General features: G+C 45.0%; 3 protein-coding genes across 3 annotated transcripts in view; all 3 read left to right on the top strand.

The window, feature by feature from the left end:
* The window catches only part of LOC309564458 (uncharacterized protein), a 1566033-nt gene that overhangs the window by 1206422 nt on the left and 346400 nt on the right, over positions 1-13211 (top strand). The gene's annotated exons all lie outside the window — the stretch shown is intronic.
* Positions 1-13211, top strand: part of LOC309563998 (uncharacterized protein) — a gene marked incomplete at its 3' end in the record, with an annotated part of 71590 nt that overhangs the window by 51071 nt on the left and 7308 nt on the right.
* LOC309562802 (uncharacterized protein) lies at positions 267-1483 on the top strand (the record flags this gene model as incomplete). Its single annotated transcript, XM_082267108.1, has 1 exon — positions 267-1483. One exon carries the CDS (start codon positions 267-269, stop codon positions 1398-1400), a length of 1134 nt encoding a protein of 377 aa, XP_082123234.1. The 3' UTR covers positions 1401-1483.

Genomic DNA, 13211 nt, shown 5'->3' with positions numbered 1-13211 from the left:
AGGCTTGTGGTTGTGTAAAGAGCATGGACCTCCCAGTCCCCATTCGTTCCTGCTCTTCTGACAAGGCTGTGTAAATGTAGAAGTGATCTGGGAGGAGGACCAAAGGCCCTTTGACTGAAGAGGGGGGAGAGTCCCAGCTGGTTGGGACATCCACAGAGAACATCTGCTCACTCATATCTACCTGATCCAGATGGAATCTTGATGGAAGTGAACTAACCCTCTCAGATCTATTGATGATGTTTTTATATTTTTTTCCAGGACACGCCATGGAGAAACCCTCGAAGGATCGTCTCACATTATCTCCAGGTTGTAAAATGGAAGATGAGGACATCACAGGAGATTGTGGAGGAGAAAAGACAATGAGCTCCACTATGGATGGTGGACTTCACAGTGTGGATAGACCATGGAATCCCTCTGACTCTGAGCAACCTCATACTGTGGGGGATGGTGCCGGAATTCAGGGGGAGGGGACGTTTTCCTGTCTGTATTCTGGGGAAAGTTTTAGCTCAGAATTGGGTCCTTTTAAGCATCAAAGTAATCATGCAGGGGAGAAGCTGTATTCCTGCTCTGAGTGCGGGAAGTGTTTTCTGCGGAAATCAACACTTGTCAGGCATAAAAAATCTCACACAGGTGTGGGACCATATTCCTGTTCTGAGTGCGGGAAATGTTTTTCAGAGAAATCCAATCTTTACGTCCATCATAGAACTCACACAGGGGGGGAGGTGCATTCCTGCTCTGAGTGCGAGAAATGTTTTAAATGGAAATCCGAACTTGTCATCCATCAAAAATCTCACACAGGGGAGAGGCCATATTCCTGTCCTGAGTGCAGGAAATCTTATCCGCTGAAATCATCACTTGTCAGACATCTAAAAACCCACACAGGTGAGAAACCGTATTCCTGTTCTGAGTGCGGGAAATGTTTTGCAGAGAAATCCTATCTTTACATCCATCTTAGAACTCACACAGGGGAGAAACTATATTCCTGTCCTGAGTGCGGGAAAACTTATCCACTGAAATCAACACTTATCAGACATCTAAAATCCCACACAGGTGAGAAGCCGTATTCCTGTTCTGAGTGCGGGAAATGTTTTGCAGAGAAATCCTATCTTCATGTTCATCAAAGAACTCACACAAGGGAGAATCAGTATGCCTGCTCTGAGTGCGGAAAATGTTTTCTATGGCAAGCAGAACTTGACAGACATCAAACTTCTCACACAGGGGAGAGGCCATATTCCTGTCCTGAGTGTGGGAAATCTTATCCGCTGAAAACAACACTTGTAAGACATCTAAAAACCCACACAGGTGCGAAGCCGTATTCCTGTTCTGTGTGCGGGAAATGTTTTGCAGAGAAATACTATCTTTTCTATCATCAAAGAACCCACACAGGGAAGAAGCAGTGATTCTTTGTGTGCCGGAAATGTCCCACTGAAATCAGATCTTGTCGTACACCAAAGATTTCACATGGAGAGTGGCCATATTCCTGTCCCTGGTGTGGGCAGTGTTTTCTGATAAAATAAACACTTTGCAGGACATCAAATATCTCGCATGGGTAAGAAGACGTATTCCTGTCATGAGTGTCGGACATATTTTTAGAGAAGTCCCATCTTTTGCAGACACCGTAGAAATCACATGGGTGAGAAGCCATATTCCTGTCCTGAGTGTGGAAAATGTTGCCGAAAAAAAAAAAATCAGCGGTTTCTATTGATTAAAGGTTTTGATAGGTGGGAAGTTGTATTCCTGTCCTGAGTGTGGGAAATGTTGCAGATAGAAATCAGAGCTTCTTATTGACTAAAGGTTTTCACGGGTGGGAAACCGTATTCCTGTCCTGAGTGTTGTACAGGGGAGGGCTGGCAGCCTTAGGCCTGGGGGGCAAGTCCAGTCAAGTGGCCCACTGAACCACCGAATGAGCTCACCATCCATCTGCTCCACATTGCCTGCACAGAGAGAGAGAGAGAGAGAGACCACTCAACATTGTGCAGGCTATGTGGAGCGGTCTCTCTCTCTCTGTGCGGGCAGCGGTAACTCTCTGTGCGGGCAGCGTGAAAGCGGTCACTCTCTGTGGGGGCTACTCTCTGTTTGGGCAATCATGTGGAGCAGTCTCTCAGAGACTGCTCCACATGATTGTCCCAGAGAGAATGAGACAGAGAGCCTGCCCCTTCCCCACACTCAGTACACAGACCAAAGAGACTGCAGGAAGATGAAGACTAAAGTCTTGGCAGTCACTGCTGCCACACTAAAGTCCCGTACACATGCAACGATTGTTGGCCGTATATTTTCGGCCAACGTCTGATCGGCTGATTGTCGGCTTGTTAGTATGATGCTTCCGACAACCGACTCAGACTTTTCGGCCGAACAAAATCTGGTGTGCATGCTATAAAATTTTTGTTGGCCGTCAACACAACGGCCGATTTTCCGTCAGTCAGTACAGATTTCGGCAGACAAAATTCAGATGAGCAAGACTGGGCATGCTCAGAGAGGAAAAAACACACGGAAAGTTAACCATCACATGACATCACTTCTGAAGTAGATTTTTGTTGGCCGAGAAAATTTGTGTGCAGTCTAGAGCACATTCCAACCAACACAACAACACTCTGGACAAAAGATGGCCGATAATCATTGCGTGTGTACGAGGCTTAAAGCTACTTGTGGAGTTTGGATCTTCTCTGGTGAGTGAGCACCACACCACTGGGCAAGCCAAGCAAGCAGTGTAGCCGAGAGTCACAGTTAGGCTCCGTTCACATCTAGGCGTTTTGGGGCGTTTTTGGGGAGTTTTTCTGCTCTAGGATCAGCTCTCAAAACACCCAACAAGACAAATCCTATTCATTTCAATGGCCCCTGTTCACATCTGAGCGTTTTGATGCTGTGAGCAAAACGCCCAACGCTCAAAAAAGTACATGAGCTTCTTTTTGGGCAGATTACAGGCGTTTTCCATTGGTCTCTATTAGGGCTGCCACGGCTCGTCGACTACAAAAATTCGTTGACGTGCGTGAAAGGCGTTGACGCGTCACGTCACACGCCCCCTGCTTGCATTGCCGGCCGGGCCGCTACATTGATTGGGGTCACTGCAGGCTGCACTGCCCCGCCCCCGGCCCCCGCTGCGCTCCAGTCCAGAGTGTCTGTGATCGGCATGGTGTCCCGAAGGCGAGCGACGCTCTACACACTGAGGCAGTGATGTGGTTGCAATGCTCTGCAGGTGATTGTTGCCACATTTTTTACATTTGTTATAAGGGCGGACAATGACTTTACCATACAGAGAAGTCTCAGTCTTTGTTCTATGAAGTGTAATAGAACACCATGTGACCCTCATTTTCATCTCTCATTGGACTCAGCTGAGAGTGATTGCCTTAGACTGGTCTTTATTACTTGTCAATGGACTATGTATGGTGGATTTCCTGCGCATTTCTAGCGATTTCAGTATTTCAAACACAACTCCTGGGTAGGCAGTACCCCCTCCCCCCCTCAGTCACATGGTCCCCCCAACATGATTATATATATATTTTTTAATATACAAAATGTTATCGTCTCTTTAAAGCAAACCTATCCATAGAGATGCATGGAGACTGTCATCCCCAATCCACTCCTGAAGATGCAGGTTGTCTGGCTGTCACAATGCTAAGATGATGTATATGTTTCCTATGTATATCCTGTCCCACATAAAGGATACCATGTATTAAAGCAGGAGGATAAACATGACAGCCAAGTAACTAGCATAACTGGATCACTTTTCAGAGGAGTGTAAGTGCCTGCTGTAAGTGCATACAAGCCTTTGGGCTCACACGGTGTGCTGTGCTTTGGCTGCAGTGCTGGCACTTTTCCTTAGCCGCAGGACCTTAGACTCTTTTAGGTTGTGCGTTTTTGCTGCATTTTCTGAAATTCCACCAAGGAAGCAGCATGCAGCATTTTTTGTGCACTTTCAGAACATGCAGTAAAAATGTGCAGTCTAATAGGAGGTCTATGGGACTGGGGTGACATGCAGGAAGGCTGCCAGTACACCAGCATTGCAGCCAAACCCCAGCATGCCAGTGTGAGCCCAGTACATAGCATAGGGCAAGGTACTGTAACAGGCTGAAAGAAAAATCTTTCTCTGCAGTGAAGGGGAGGGGGAGGGAGAGGGATTTGGGAGAGAAAGGGAGGGAGGAGAGGTTACACTCACTTACTTGGACGTTCACTCACTGGAGCTCTCTATCTGTTGAGCTGACAGCTTAGTTTGAACTTTCCCGCCCGCCCCACACATTCTCCACATTCTCTTCACCGACTGCACTCGGCTGATCGGAATGTGGGCGGGCAAAGAGAGAGAGAGAGGTTCCAGCCTCGAGTCTAGCAGCTGTTCCTGTGGAGGAGGGAGGGGCTGGGTAGCTCCTTCGGTAATGCAGTCACTCAGCCCTGTGACAGAACACTGCCTCTGCCTGCCTCGCAGTCCTGGATGGAGTTACTTGTGTACAGCCGCACTCGGCCAACTCGCGCAGTTCTGAGCTGGGGACACAGCGGCCTTTTTTACAAAGCATCAGAGCAGCCCAGGGGGAAAATGCATCCCTTCCCCCCGGCCCAGTCCGCCCCTGGTGTTGTAAATACTTTTTAGAGAAGTCCCATCTTTTGCAGACATAGTAGAAATCACACGGGGCAGAAGCCATATTCCTGTCCTGAGTGTGGAAAATGTTGCCGAAAAAAAAAATCAGAGATTCCTATTGATTAAAGGTTTTAATGAGTGAGAAGTCATATTCCTGTCCTGAGTGTCGGAAATATTTTTAGAGAAGTCCCATCTTTTGCAGACATCGTAGAAATCACACGGGAAAGAAGCCATATTCCTGTACTGAATGTGGGAAATGTTACTGAAAAAAAAAAATCTGAGATTCCTATTGATTAAAGGTTTTCATGGGTGAGAAGTCGTATTCCTGTCCTGAGTGTCGGAAATATTTTTAGAGAAGTCCATTCTGTTGCAGACACCGTAGAAATCACATGGGGGAGAAGCCATATTCCTATACAGAATTTGGGAAATGTTGCCAGTAGAGATCAGAGTTTCCTATTAAAGGCTTTGCATGGGTGAGAAGCCATATTCCTGTCCTAAATGTGGAAATGTTTTTCAGAGAAGTCCACGCTTCATAGACATCAGAGGTCTCACACAGACAAAAAGACTAAATCCTACCCTGGGTGCAGGAAATGTTTTTCACAGAAACCCCATTGTTGCAGACATCAGAGGATTCACACAAGCAGAAGACTTTTTCCTGCCCTGAGTGTGGGAAATGTTCTCACAGAAGGCCTGTCTTTACAGACTTCAGACGATATACAAGGGCAAGAAGATATATTCTTATCCTGAGTGATGGCTTCACACAAGGCCCATCGTTCCAGCCATCAAAAACCCCACACAAACCTTCAAGGTGTATTTAGTGAATTAAAAAATAAATTGTTGAAAATATGAACTTTTTCTATAAATTGTTGAAAATATGAACTTTTTCTATAGGAAAGGTTTTACACAGGTGAGGAGCATTATTCCTGTCCTGAGTGCGGGAAAGGTTTTTCAGAGACGTCCACTCTTCTTAGACATCGTAGATCTCGCACATTCAAGAAGACTTAATCCTAGCCTGAGTGAGGGAAATGGGAAGCCTCATTGTTAGACATCAGAGGGTTCACACGAGCAGAAGACCTTTTCCTGCCCTAAATGTGGAAAATGTTCTTACAGAAGGCCTGTCTTTACAGACGATATACAAGGGCAAGAAGATATATTCTTATCTTGAGTGATGGCTTCACACAAGGCCCATCGTTCCAGCCATCAAAAACCCCACACAAACCTTCAAGGTGTATTTAGTGAATTAAAAAAGAAATTGTAGAAAATATGATTTTTTTCTATAGGAAAGGTTTTACACAGGTGAGGAGCATTATTCCTGTCCTGAGTGCGGGAAAGGTTTTTCAGAGACGTCCACTCTTCTCAGACATCGGAGATCTCACACCTTCGAGAAGACTTAATCCTACCCTGAGTGAGGGAAATGGAAAGCCTCATTGTTAGACATCAGAGGATCCACACGAGCAGAAGACCTATTCCTGCCCCGAGTGTGGGAAATGTTCTCACAGTAGTCCTGTCTTTACAGACATCAGACAGGTCACATGGGTGAGAAGACATATTCTTATCTTGAGTGACGTCTTGACGCAAGACTCATCTCTATCTAGCCATCAAAAATCCCTCACAAACCCTCAAGGTGTATTCAGTAAATTTAAAAAAATTGGAGCTTCTACAACAAAGGTTTTACACAGGTAAGTATTCCTGTCCTGAGTGCGGAAATGTTTTTCAGAGAAGTCCACGCTTCACAGACATCCGAAATCTCACACATGCGAGATGCCCTATTCTTGTCAGAGTGCGGGAAATGTTCTCACAGAAGGCCTGTCTTTACAGACATCCAAGGATTCACATGAGCGAGAAGACATAATCTCATCCTGACAAATAAGGCCTATCTTTCCAGCCATCAAAAATCCCACATCCCTCAAAATGTAGTTAGCATCCCGAATTTTAAAAAAAATATGTTCTTGCCCTCTGCGCAGATCCTGTAGGCCTTCTTTCACACATAGTTCCTGGTCATGCCCGCCAATCACCAATTTCCTTTGACCACGTGGCTAAGTTTATAAATGGGGCCACCAGCTGTCTTGTCCCTGGGGACCCTTTGTACTATTTTTCGGCAATGGCACACCAGCTTTGCACCCTACCTTTGGAGACCTTCCCAATACCCGCAATGGACCTACCTTTCTCTGCTGGTGGCCCACAGAGCTATACTCAAAAAATGGACACCCCCCACCAGGCGTCAACTATTTCTAAATTAATAAAAAAGGAGCTGAATATAATAAGGTACCGGAAGTATCTTGAAACAGTTACAAACTTTATTTTATGGAAACATTTTCCCCATTATGGTGCACCTTCTAGGAATTTACATTACTGGGCCTCGAAATAACGGCTCTCCTGCCCTCTTTCCCGATATACAGAATGATATGCTAAAGCTATTCCTAGCATCTCCTAAAACAGACGTTTTTTTAAATTTAATCTTCAAGTCAACCTGCTCATTCATCAGTCAGCAGCCAGGATTGAAGTCTCTAATTCCGATATCTTTATAAATTGCTTTTGTAGTTTATTTGCACATTTTGTTGTTGCCCTAGTCGCCCTTTTTTCCCTTACACCCCCACCATCTTTTTTTCCCATCCATTCACTTGCACATGATATATTTGTTACGGACCAGGGCACCCCTGAGCAGGTACCTCCGTTGACAGATGCTCCTAGTGCTTCCCGAGGGCTCCAAGCACTCCACCAGACACCGTAAGCACTTCAGACTCCACGAACTGCCGCAGCTTGGTTAGGGTCTTGGCATCTCCTACCCACCCTGGATCAACGACAAGGCCCCAGGTTCCTGTGGGTGAACCTCTCTTTCCCCAGAGAGTGCAGCACGAACAAGCTCTTACACAAGCTCTTAAAAGAGCTTAGTGATTCTCTAAGGGAGTATGGAAGACCATAGCAATCCCTGCAGCAGATTCCCCCAATAACGAGACAAAGCTCCGAGATGAGGGTAAAACAGGAACAACATTTATTGGAAGAACAGAGCACACTTTTATACAGAAATTGGAACATCCCTCCCCCAACAACCGCCTTCCCATTGGTCAATTGCAAAGCACTTGCAGTTCTCACCAAGGTCCTCTCCAGTATATGCAAATGAGGGCTTGAAAATGAGTCAACAGGGATTGGTCAGATAGCTTTGACCAATGCAAGGAGACAGAAGCCCCAGGGGGCAATCAATGCACACAACAGTCAGACACAGAACAATGGTTCCCTAACGAGCCCTCAATACACATTACTCTGAGTGTCAATAGACCGCCCGTCTCCTCAGAACTTCCTGTAATGCCCATATTAGGAGTTGGCTTCCTGTTCCTTACAGTTTACAGGAATTCGTTTTAGCTTCCAGGAGAGGCAAGGCTCCATTAGCCACATGTTTAAAGAAACACAAAAAGACACAAAAATGCATAACTTCCAGTCTACTGAACAGAACCCCTACATTCAACCCATCCCCAGATAGCCTAGATCTGAGCGCTCAACATATCCAAACAGCGCTCAGATGCCACAAACACAGTCAAATTGCCATGGGGTTTACGTTTAGCATGGGCTGATGAGAGGGTCCATAGTCACATTGCAGGAGGCGAGCACCCAGGCTTCTCCAATGCCCAGTGGCGAGATTGGTCTCGTCACAATATTGATCTATAGATGCTCTTGGTTTTAGTTTGGATCTTCCAAGACTCACCCAAGCTTTCTGTCGTGTGGGATCCTTGGATGACCCTCCATCCAGGCCTCTTTTTTATTATGGAAAATTTGTGTATAATATTACAATCTTGTTTATGATCTTGCAATCTCTGTAAGGCCCGGTTCACACTGATGCGTCAATCGCTTCGACTTTGGAGCACTTGTTGCGGCATCAGAAGTCAGGCCCCAGTTGGCCCCCATTCTGTGCAATGGACCCATTCTAATCGGTGTGGCTTGAGATGCTCTGACTTAGAAAAAGGTTCTTGCACTACTTTTGGTCTGACTTTGGTACGACTTGCAATGACTTCTGTTAAAGAAGTCGCATGCAAGTTGTGGCGACCTTGCGCTGGGGTCCGACTTTAGAGTTGCGCGACTTTCAAGTCGTGGGCAGTGTGAACCCGGGCTAATAACCTGCAATTGATGATCCTGCTAGTGCTATGAACCTATGCCATGTCCAAGCATGTTTCCTAAATTTTCCTCTGCATACTGATGTACAAACTTAATAAAATTTATATTAAAATAAAATGTGTTTTATAAAAACAGGTTCAGACTGGGACACTGGGGGCCCACCTGAGAAAGTTCAGTCTTGGGCCCACCTTCCAGACCTGTGAACTTCTCCAACAGGACACAAAAACTTTGTTCTTCCAACAACGGGTGCAGCCATACTGGGAGAGAAGATGGCCGAAAAGTTAGAGGGGTTTTTAAACTAAGTGATGGGGGGAGGGTCCAGATGTAGAATTAGCCAGCGGGGAGCAAGGTTCAGCGGGCATTAATGGGGGCATTAGTGGTAGGATGACCAGAGATCCAAAACCCAAGGTTTTGGGATTATGGTGTGGGGTTGTTTTTCAGGGGTTTGGCTTGGCAAACTTTCTAAAAAAGGGCCAACTTACTGTGCTTCAGACTTAAGGGGGGGCTAGATTGTGGGCATTGGGAGTAGAAAGGGTCCCGACGTCAGTTGGAATTAAGAATGCCTTATCTTTGGTGTCAGTGGGAGGAATAGCGCCCCATTGTTGGTGTCAGTGGGGGAAATTGTACCCCACTGTTGGTGGGGGGACAGAGCATGCACAGGGCAACATCCAGGCCCTCTGGCCGCAGTTTGGAGACCACTGGATAGAGAATGTATTAGATCAAGGGTCTCCACATTTTCGGGGCTGGATTGTGAGCATTGGGAGTAGAAAAGGTTCCGACGTTAGTTGGAATAAACAATGCCCCATCTTTGCTTTCATTGGGAGGAATAGCCCCCCATTGTTGTTGTCAGTGGGGGAAATTGTACCCCACTGTTGGTGTCATTGGACCCCATTTTTGGTATCGTTGGGAGGAACTGTGCCCCATCTTTGGTGTCATTGGGAGGAATTGCCCTATTGTTGGCATTAGTAGATGCAAATAGTGCCTCAAGGGCTGGATAAAAGCAAGCAAAGGGCTGCATCTGACCCCCGGGCCGCAGTTTGGAGACCACTGCACTAGAGGTTGATGGTATAGATTTATGGTACAAGAGTGTGAGTCAAGGAATTTGAGAGAAACCAGCCTTATATATATATACCACAGAGAGAAAACATAGGGGAAGAGAGAACTGTTTTACCCCACCGAAAAATGGGCCTTTAAATGGTAGCTCCCAAATAGTATATATAGGCAATACAGATATTTTGTTTAAAAAGTACAAAAATATATTTATTGAACATACAAAGACATATACATTGCCTAGTTAGAAGCAGGGTCAAAGAAGTAAAGGGATCCTTGTGGTGTTTATACTGTACATACAATGACATCAAATAAAACTTCAGATACAAGATATGCCAACATGTTTTTCGCAGAGTGGGTAATCCGCTTCTTCAGGGCTTTTTTTTTTCTGCGCATATGTTTCACAGATGTCATAAAGGGAGGGAAGAAAACAAAATAGCAAATATTGTTGGATGTGTTCCAGTTAAGGGGAGACCAGAAATTGTATGCATCAGATGCCAAGGGTTTCCCGAGAGGATGCTGCCTAACCAGGAGAATGTGAAAACTCCCTGCTAGTGAGGCAAGAGATCTGTTACCTCACACAACGCCAGAGATGGGAGGTCATATCCTCCATAACACAGATGAATGGGCAACCAGGTTCAAAACTAGGGAGCCTGGGGGCACGATGCCTGGGTCTCCCGAGACCCCACCTTATCGACAAGCTTGTTGATAAGGTGGGGGGATAAGGTGGGGTCTGCCTATCCTAATTCTTTGACCAAAACTATTAAGGATAACCAGAACTAATTCAAAACTTAACAAATCCACCCAAGATTCATAAAATCAGACAGGAACATGACACATTAACACTAAGTATATATTTGAATGAGAAATGTTATACTGAATGAAATAAGGTCATACATGACCACACTAGCACATATAGAAGGGAAGATAGTTGTCAGATATTCCCTGGGTGACAAGTTTATTTGAGCTACCCTGTGTTTAGTATCCCTGGATGTGAAATTCAGTGCTGAACAATAATCTATCAGTTTCAAGAATGCAACCGGTACATATTGAAAGATATGAATAGTGGTATAAAAATGTCTGTAGAGGAGGGATCTGATATAGTCATAACCCAAGGACGCTCCATTTTATTGGTCAGGGGCATCTGTCAACACTCCTTTGATCCCAGAGAAAAAGGGAGATCCCTAACCAGTTGAGAGTTCTCCTTTCCATCAAAACAGGAACATCTGTCAAGTTTGAGAACCGATAACACCTGGCTCATCGATTGAACTCTGATAACACCCAGGACATTGACTGCAAGTATTCTTTCTCCTCAATTCTACCTTATTTTTCTATTGCTGAATTATGTATCTATTTCTTTGAAACACCTTTTTTCTGCAAATAGGCAATGGCAACTTCTAAAGAGGAGGGGCAGCCGCCCTCTCCCTCCAGGACCCCGCTCTTCAGCTGAAAGCACATGTGCCCTTGGCATTTATAGAGTATTCCAGTATGCACCAAGGCACTTTCCTCTGCCAACCACCAGGGCTGTACTAAATGCCTATGCACTCATTTGTCAGGCTTCCACCCACGGTCCAACATGTCTGCCTATTGGACCAGTGTGAAACATTTTGGTGTGAGCACCATGAGCAGACCTCACTAGCAGATCCTGCTCTCTGGTAGGCAGAGAGCAATATAAATATACCTGGCAATCTCTCTGGTAAGCAGAAAGACCCAAAAACTATACTCTCTCTTCTAGCACCTACCTAGGAGGGTGTTACACTGCAAAGGCCAGTTATAGGTAGGCAGTGTCCATTTGTTTGTACTGTCAAATTCTCCAACAAGACACAAAAGCTTTGTTCTTTCAACAACATTGCCTTTACTCCCGATGCCATAACTTTTTGTAATTTCTTTATTGGTTATCAAGAAACAGATACATCGTACAAAGTCAGAAAATGATGCAGAGTACATAATAATGACCCATTCGAGGAAAAATGAGAGGTCAAAACATTGTCACGTAAAAGGCATAATTCCGGGAAATGGTATGGATGCCTATCAATGAATTGAAGGGTAGTTGAGAACATAGAGGACTGAAAACCAGGGATATGATATAGAAAAACATATCTACATAGATAGGAGTTAGCACACGCCGGGATTAGATGGCATAACACACAACAGAGTGATTTAAGCAACTAAGCACAGCGTAGCAGGTTGATCAAGGGCAATAAAGATTAGACCAAGAGGGGATTATTAAAGAACGGGACGGGAGAGGAGGGAGAGTAAGGAAGGGATGGAATAGGAAATGAGAAAGGAGGGAGCAAGTGGACGATGGGGGTAGTGAGCAGAGATCCTCTCTCTCACAGCAAAAATACAAGAAAAAGACAAATAATTCTGAGTGCACAATCCTCCGTGTAGATGAAGTACCTCCAGGGTCTCCAAGTGTCGGTGAAAGATTCTTCTGTGGTGTGTAAGGTGGCTGTGAAGTCTTCCATACCCTAAGCTTGTTTACTTTGGTCAACCAGAGAGACTTCACAGGCAGGTTATGTTCCCTGGTGACTCAATGGAATCTCAACCTGGTTCTCTCCGTTCTTCAAAGATAGTTACACCAAAATGGTATAGGAAGGAGCTCAAAGGCATAAGCTGAGTGAATAGAAAGACATGGAAGGGGAAAAGCTACAAGGGACCATCTCTTCTACTGAGCCTCGAATGCCTCTCAAAATCCTGGAAACTGGCTGCCTGAGAAGCACAGACAGCAAACTCTGCTGGTGCTGGAACTAGGAGGTGATTCATGTACAATAATAGAGCAGTGGTCACCAATGGAGAAGCTCCCCTTTGTGTATCTTCTACTGCTTGTGGTTAAAGACTGCCACAGATGCATCTTCTGCCCGGCAGGAAAAAAAAAAAAAACTCAAGATGAAAGTACATTGGCACCACCTTGGTATATGAAGGCTCGGTTCACACTGACGCAACTTGTGATTCGACTTGTGAGATTCCAAGTCGATGACACGTGAAATCCCATGTTAGTCAATGAGGGCTGTCTTAATTAGCTTTATTGAAGTTTCTCCGACTTTAGAAAAATTTCCTGTACTACTTCAAGGCGACTTCTATTCTATACTTCTATCAAAGTAGTACTCAAGTCACCTGGCAAAGTAGCACCTTAAGTCATGCGACTTTCAGGTCGCGGCATTGGGAACCGAACCATAGTGATTATGACACCTCCAATACTTAGTACACCCACCTGAGTGACTAGAGGTTGCCCGGTTCATAAAGGGAGGGGGGACAGCCCATCACTGATTATTACAAGAAGTGGCTTTGGAGGGTATTACAAGGATTGCAAAGGAACCTGGGAACGTTTTTTATCAAGGTAGAAGAAGTTCATTCCAAGCAAATTTTTCCTAAACATTTCCTAAACGGCAAATTAGAACATTTAGCAAAATTAGTCATCTCAAATTAAAATAATTTCAATCAAAATCCATTATTTCAAACCCAAGCAGTAATATATTTTTCTCCC

The sequence above is a fragment of the Pelophylax lessonae genome (genome assembly GCF_965119305.1).
Source record: "Pelophylax lessonae genome assembly, chromosome: 9".
Classification (NCBI taxonomy): domain Eukaryota; kingdom Metazoa; phylum Chordata; class Amphibia; order Anura; family Ranidae; genus Pelophylax; species Pelophylax lessonae.
The sequence above is the reverse complement of the archived record's forward strand: the minus strand, read 5'-3'. Positions and strand labels throughout refer to the sequence as shown.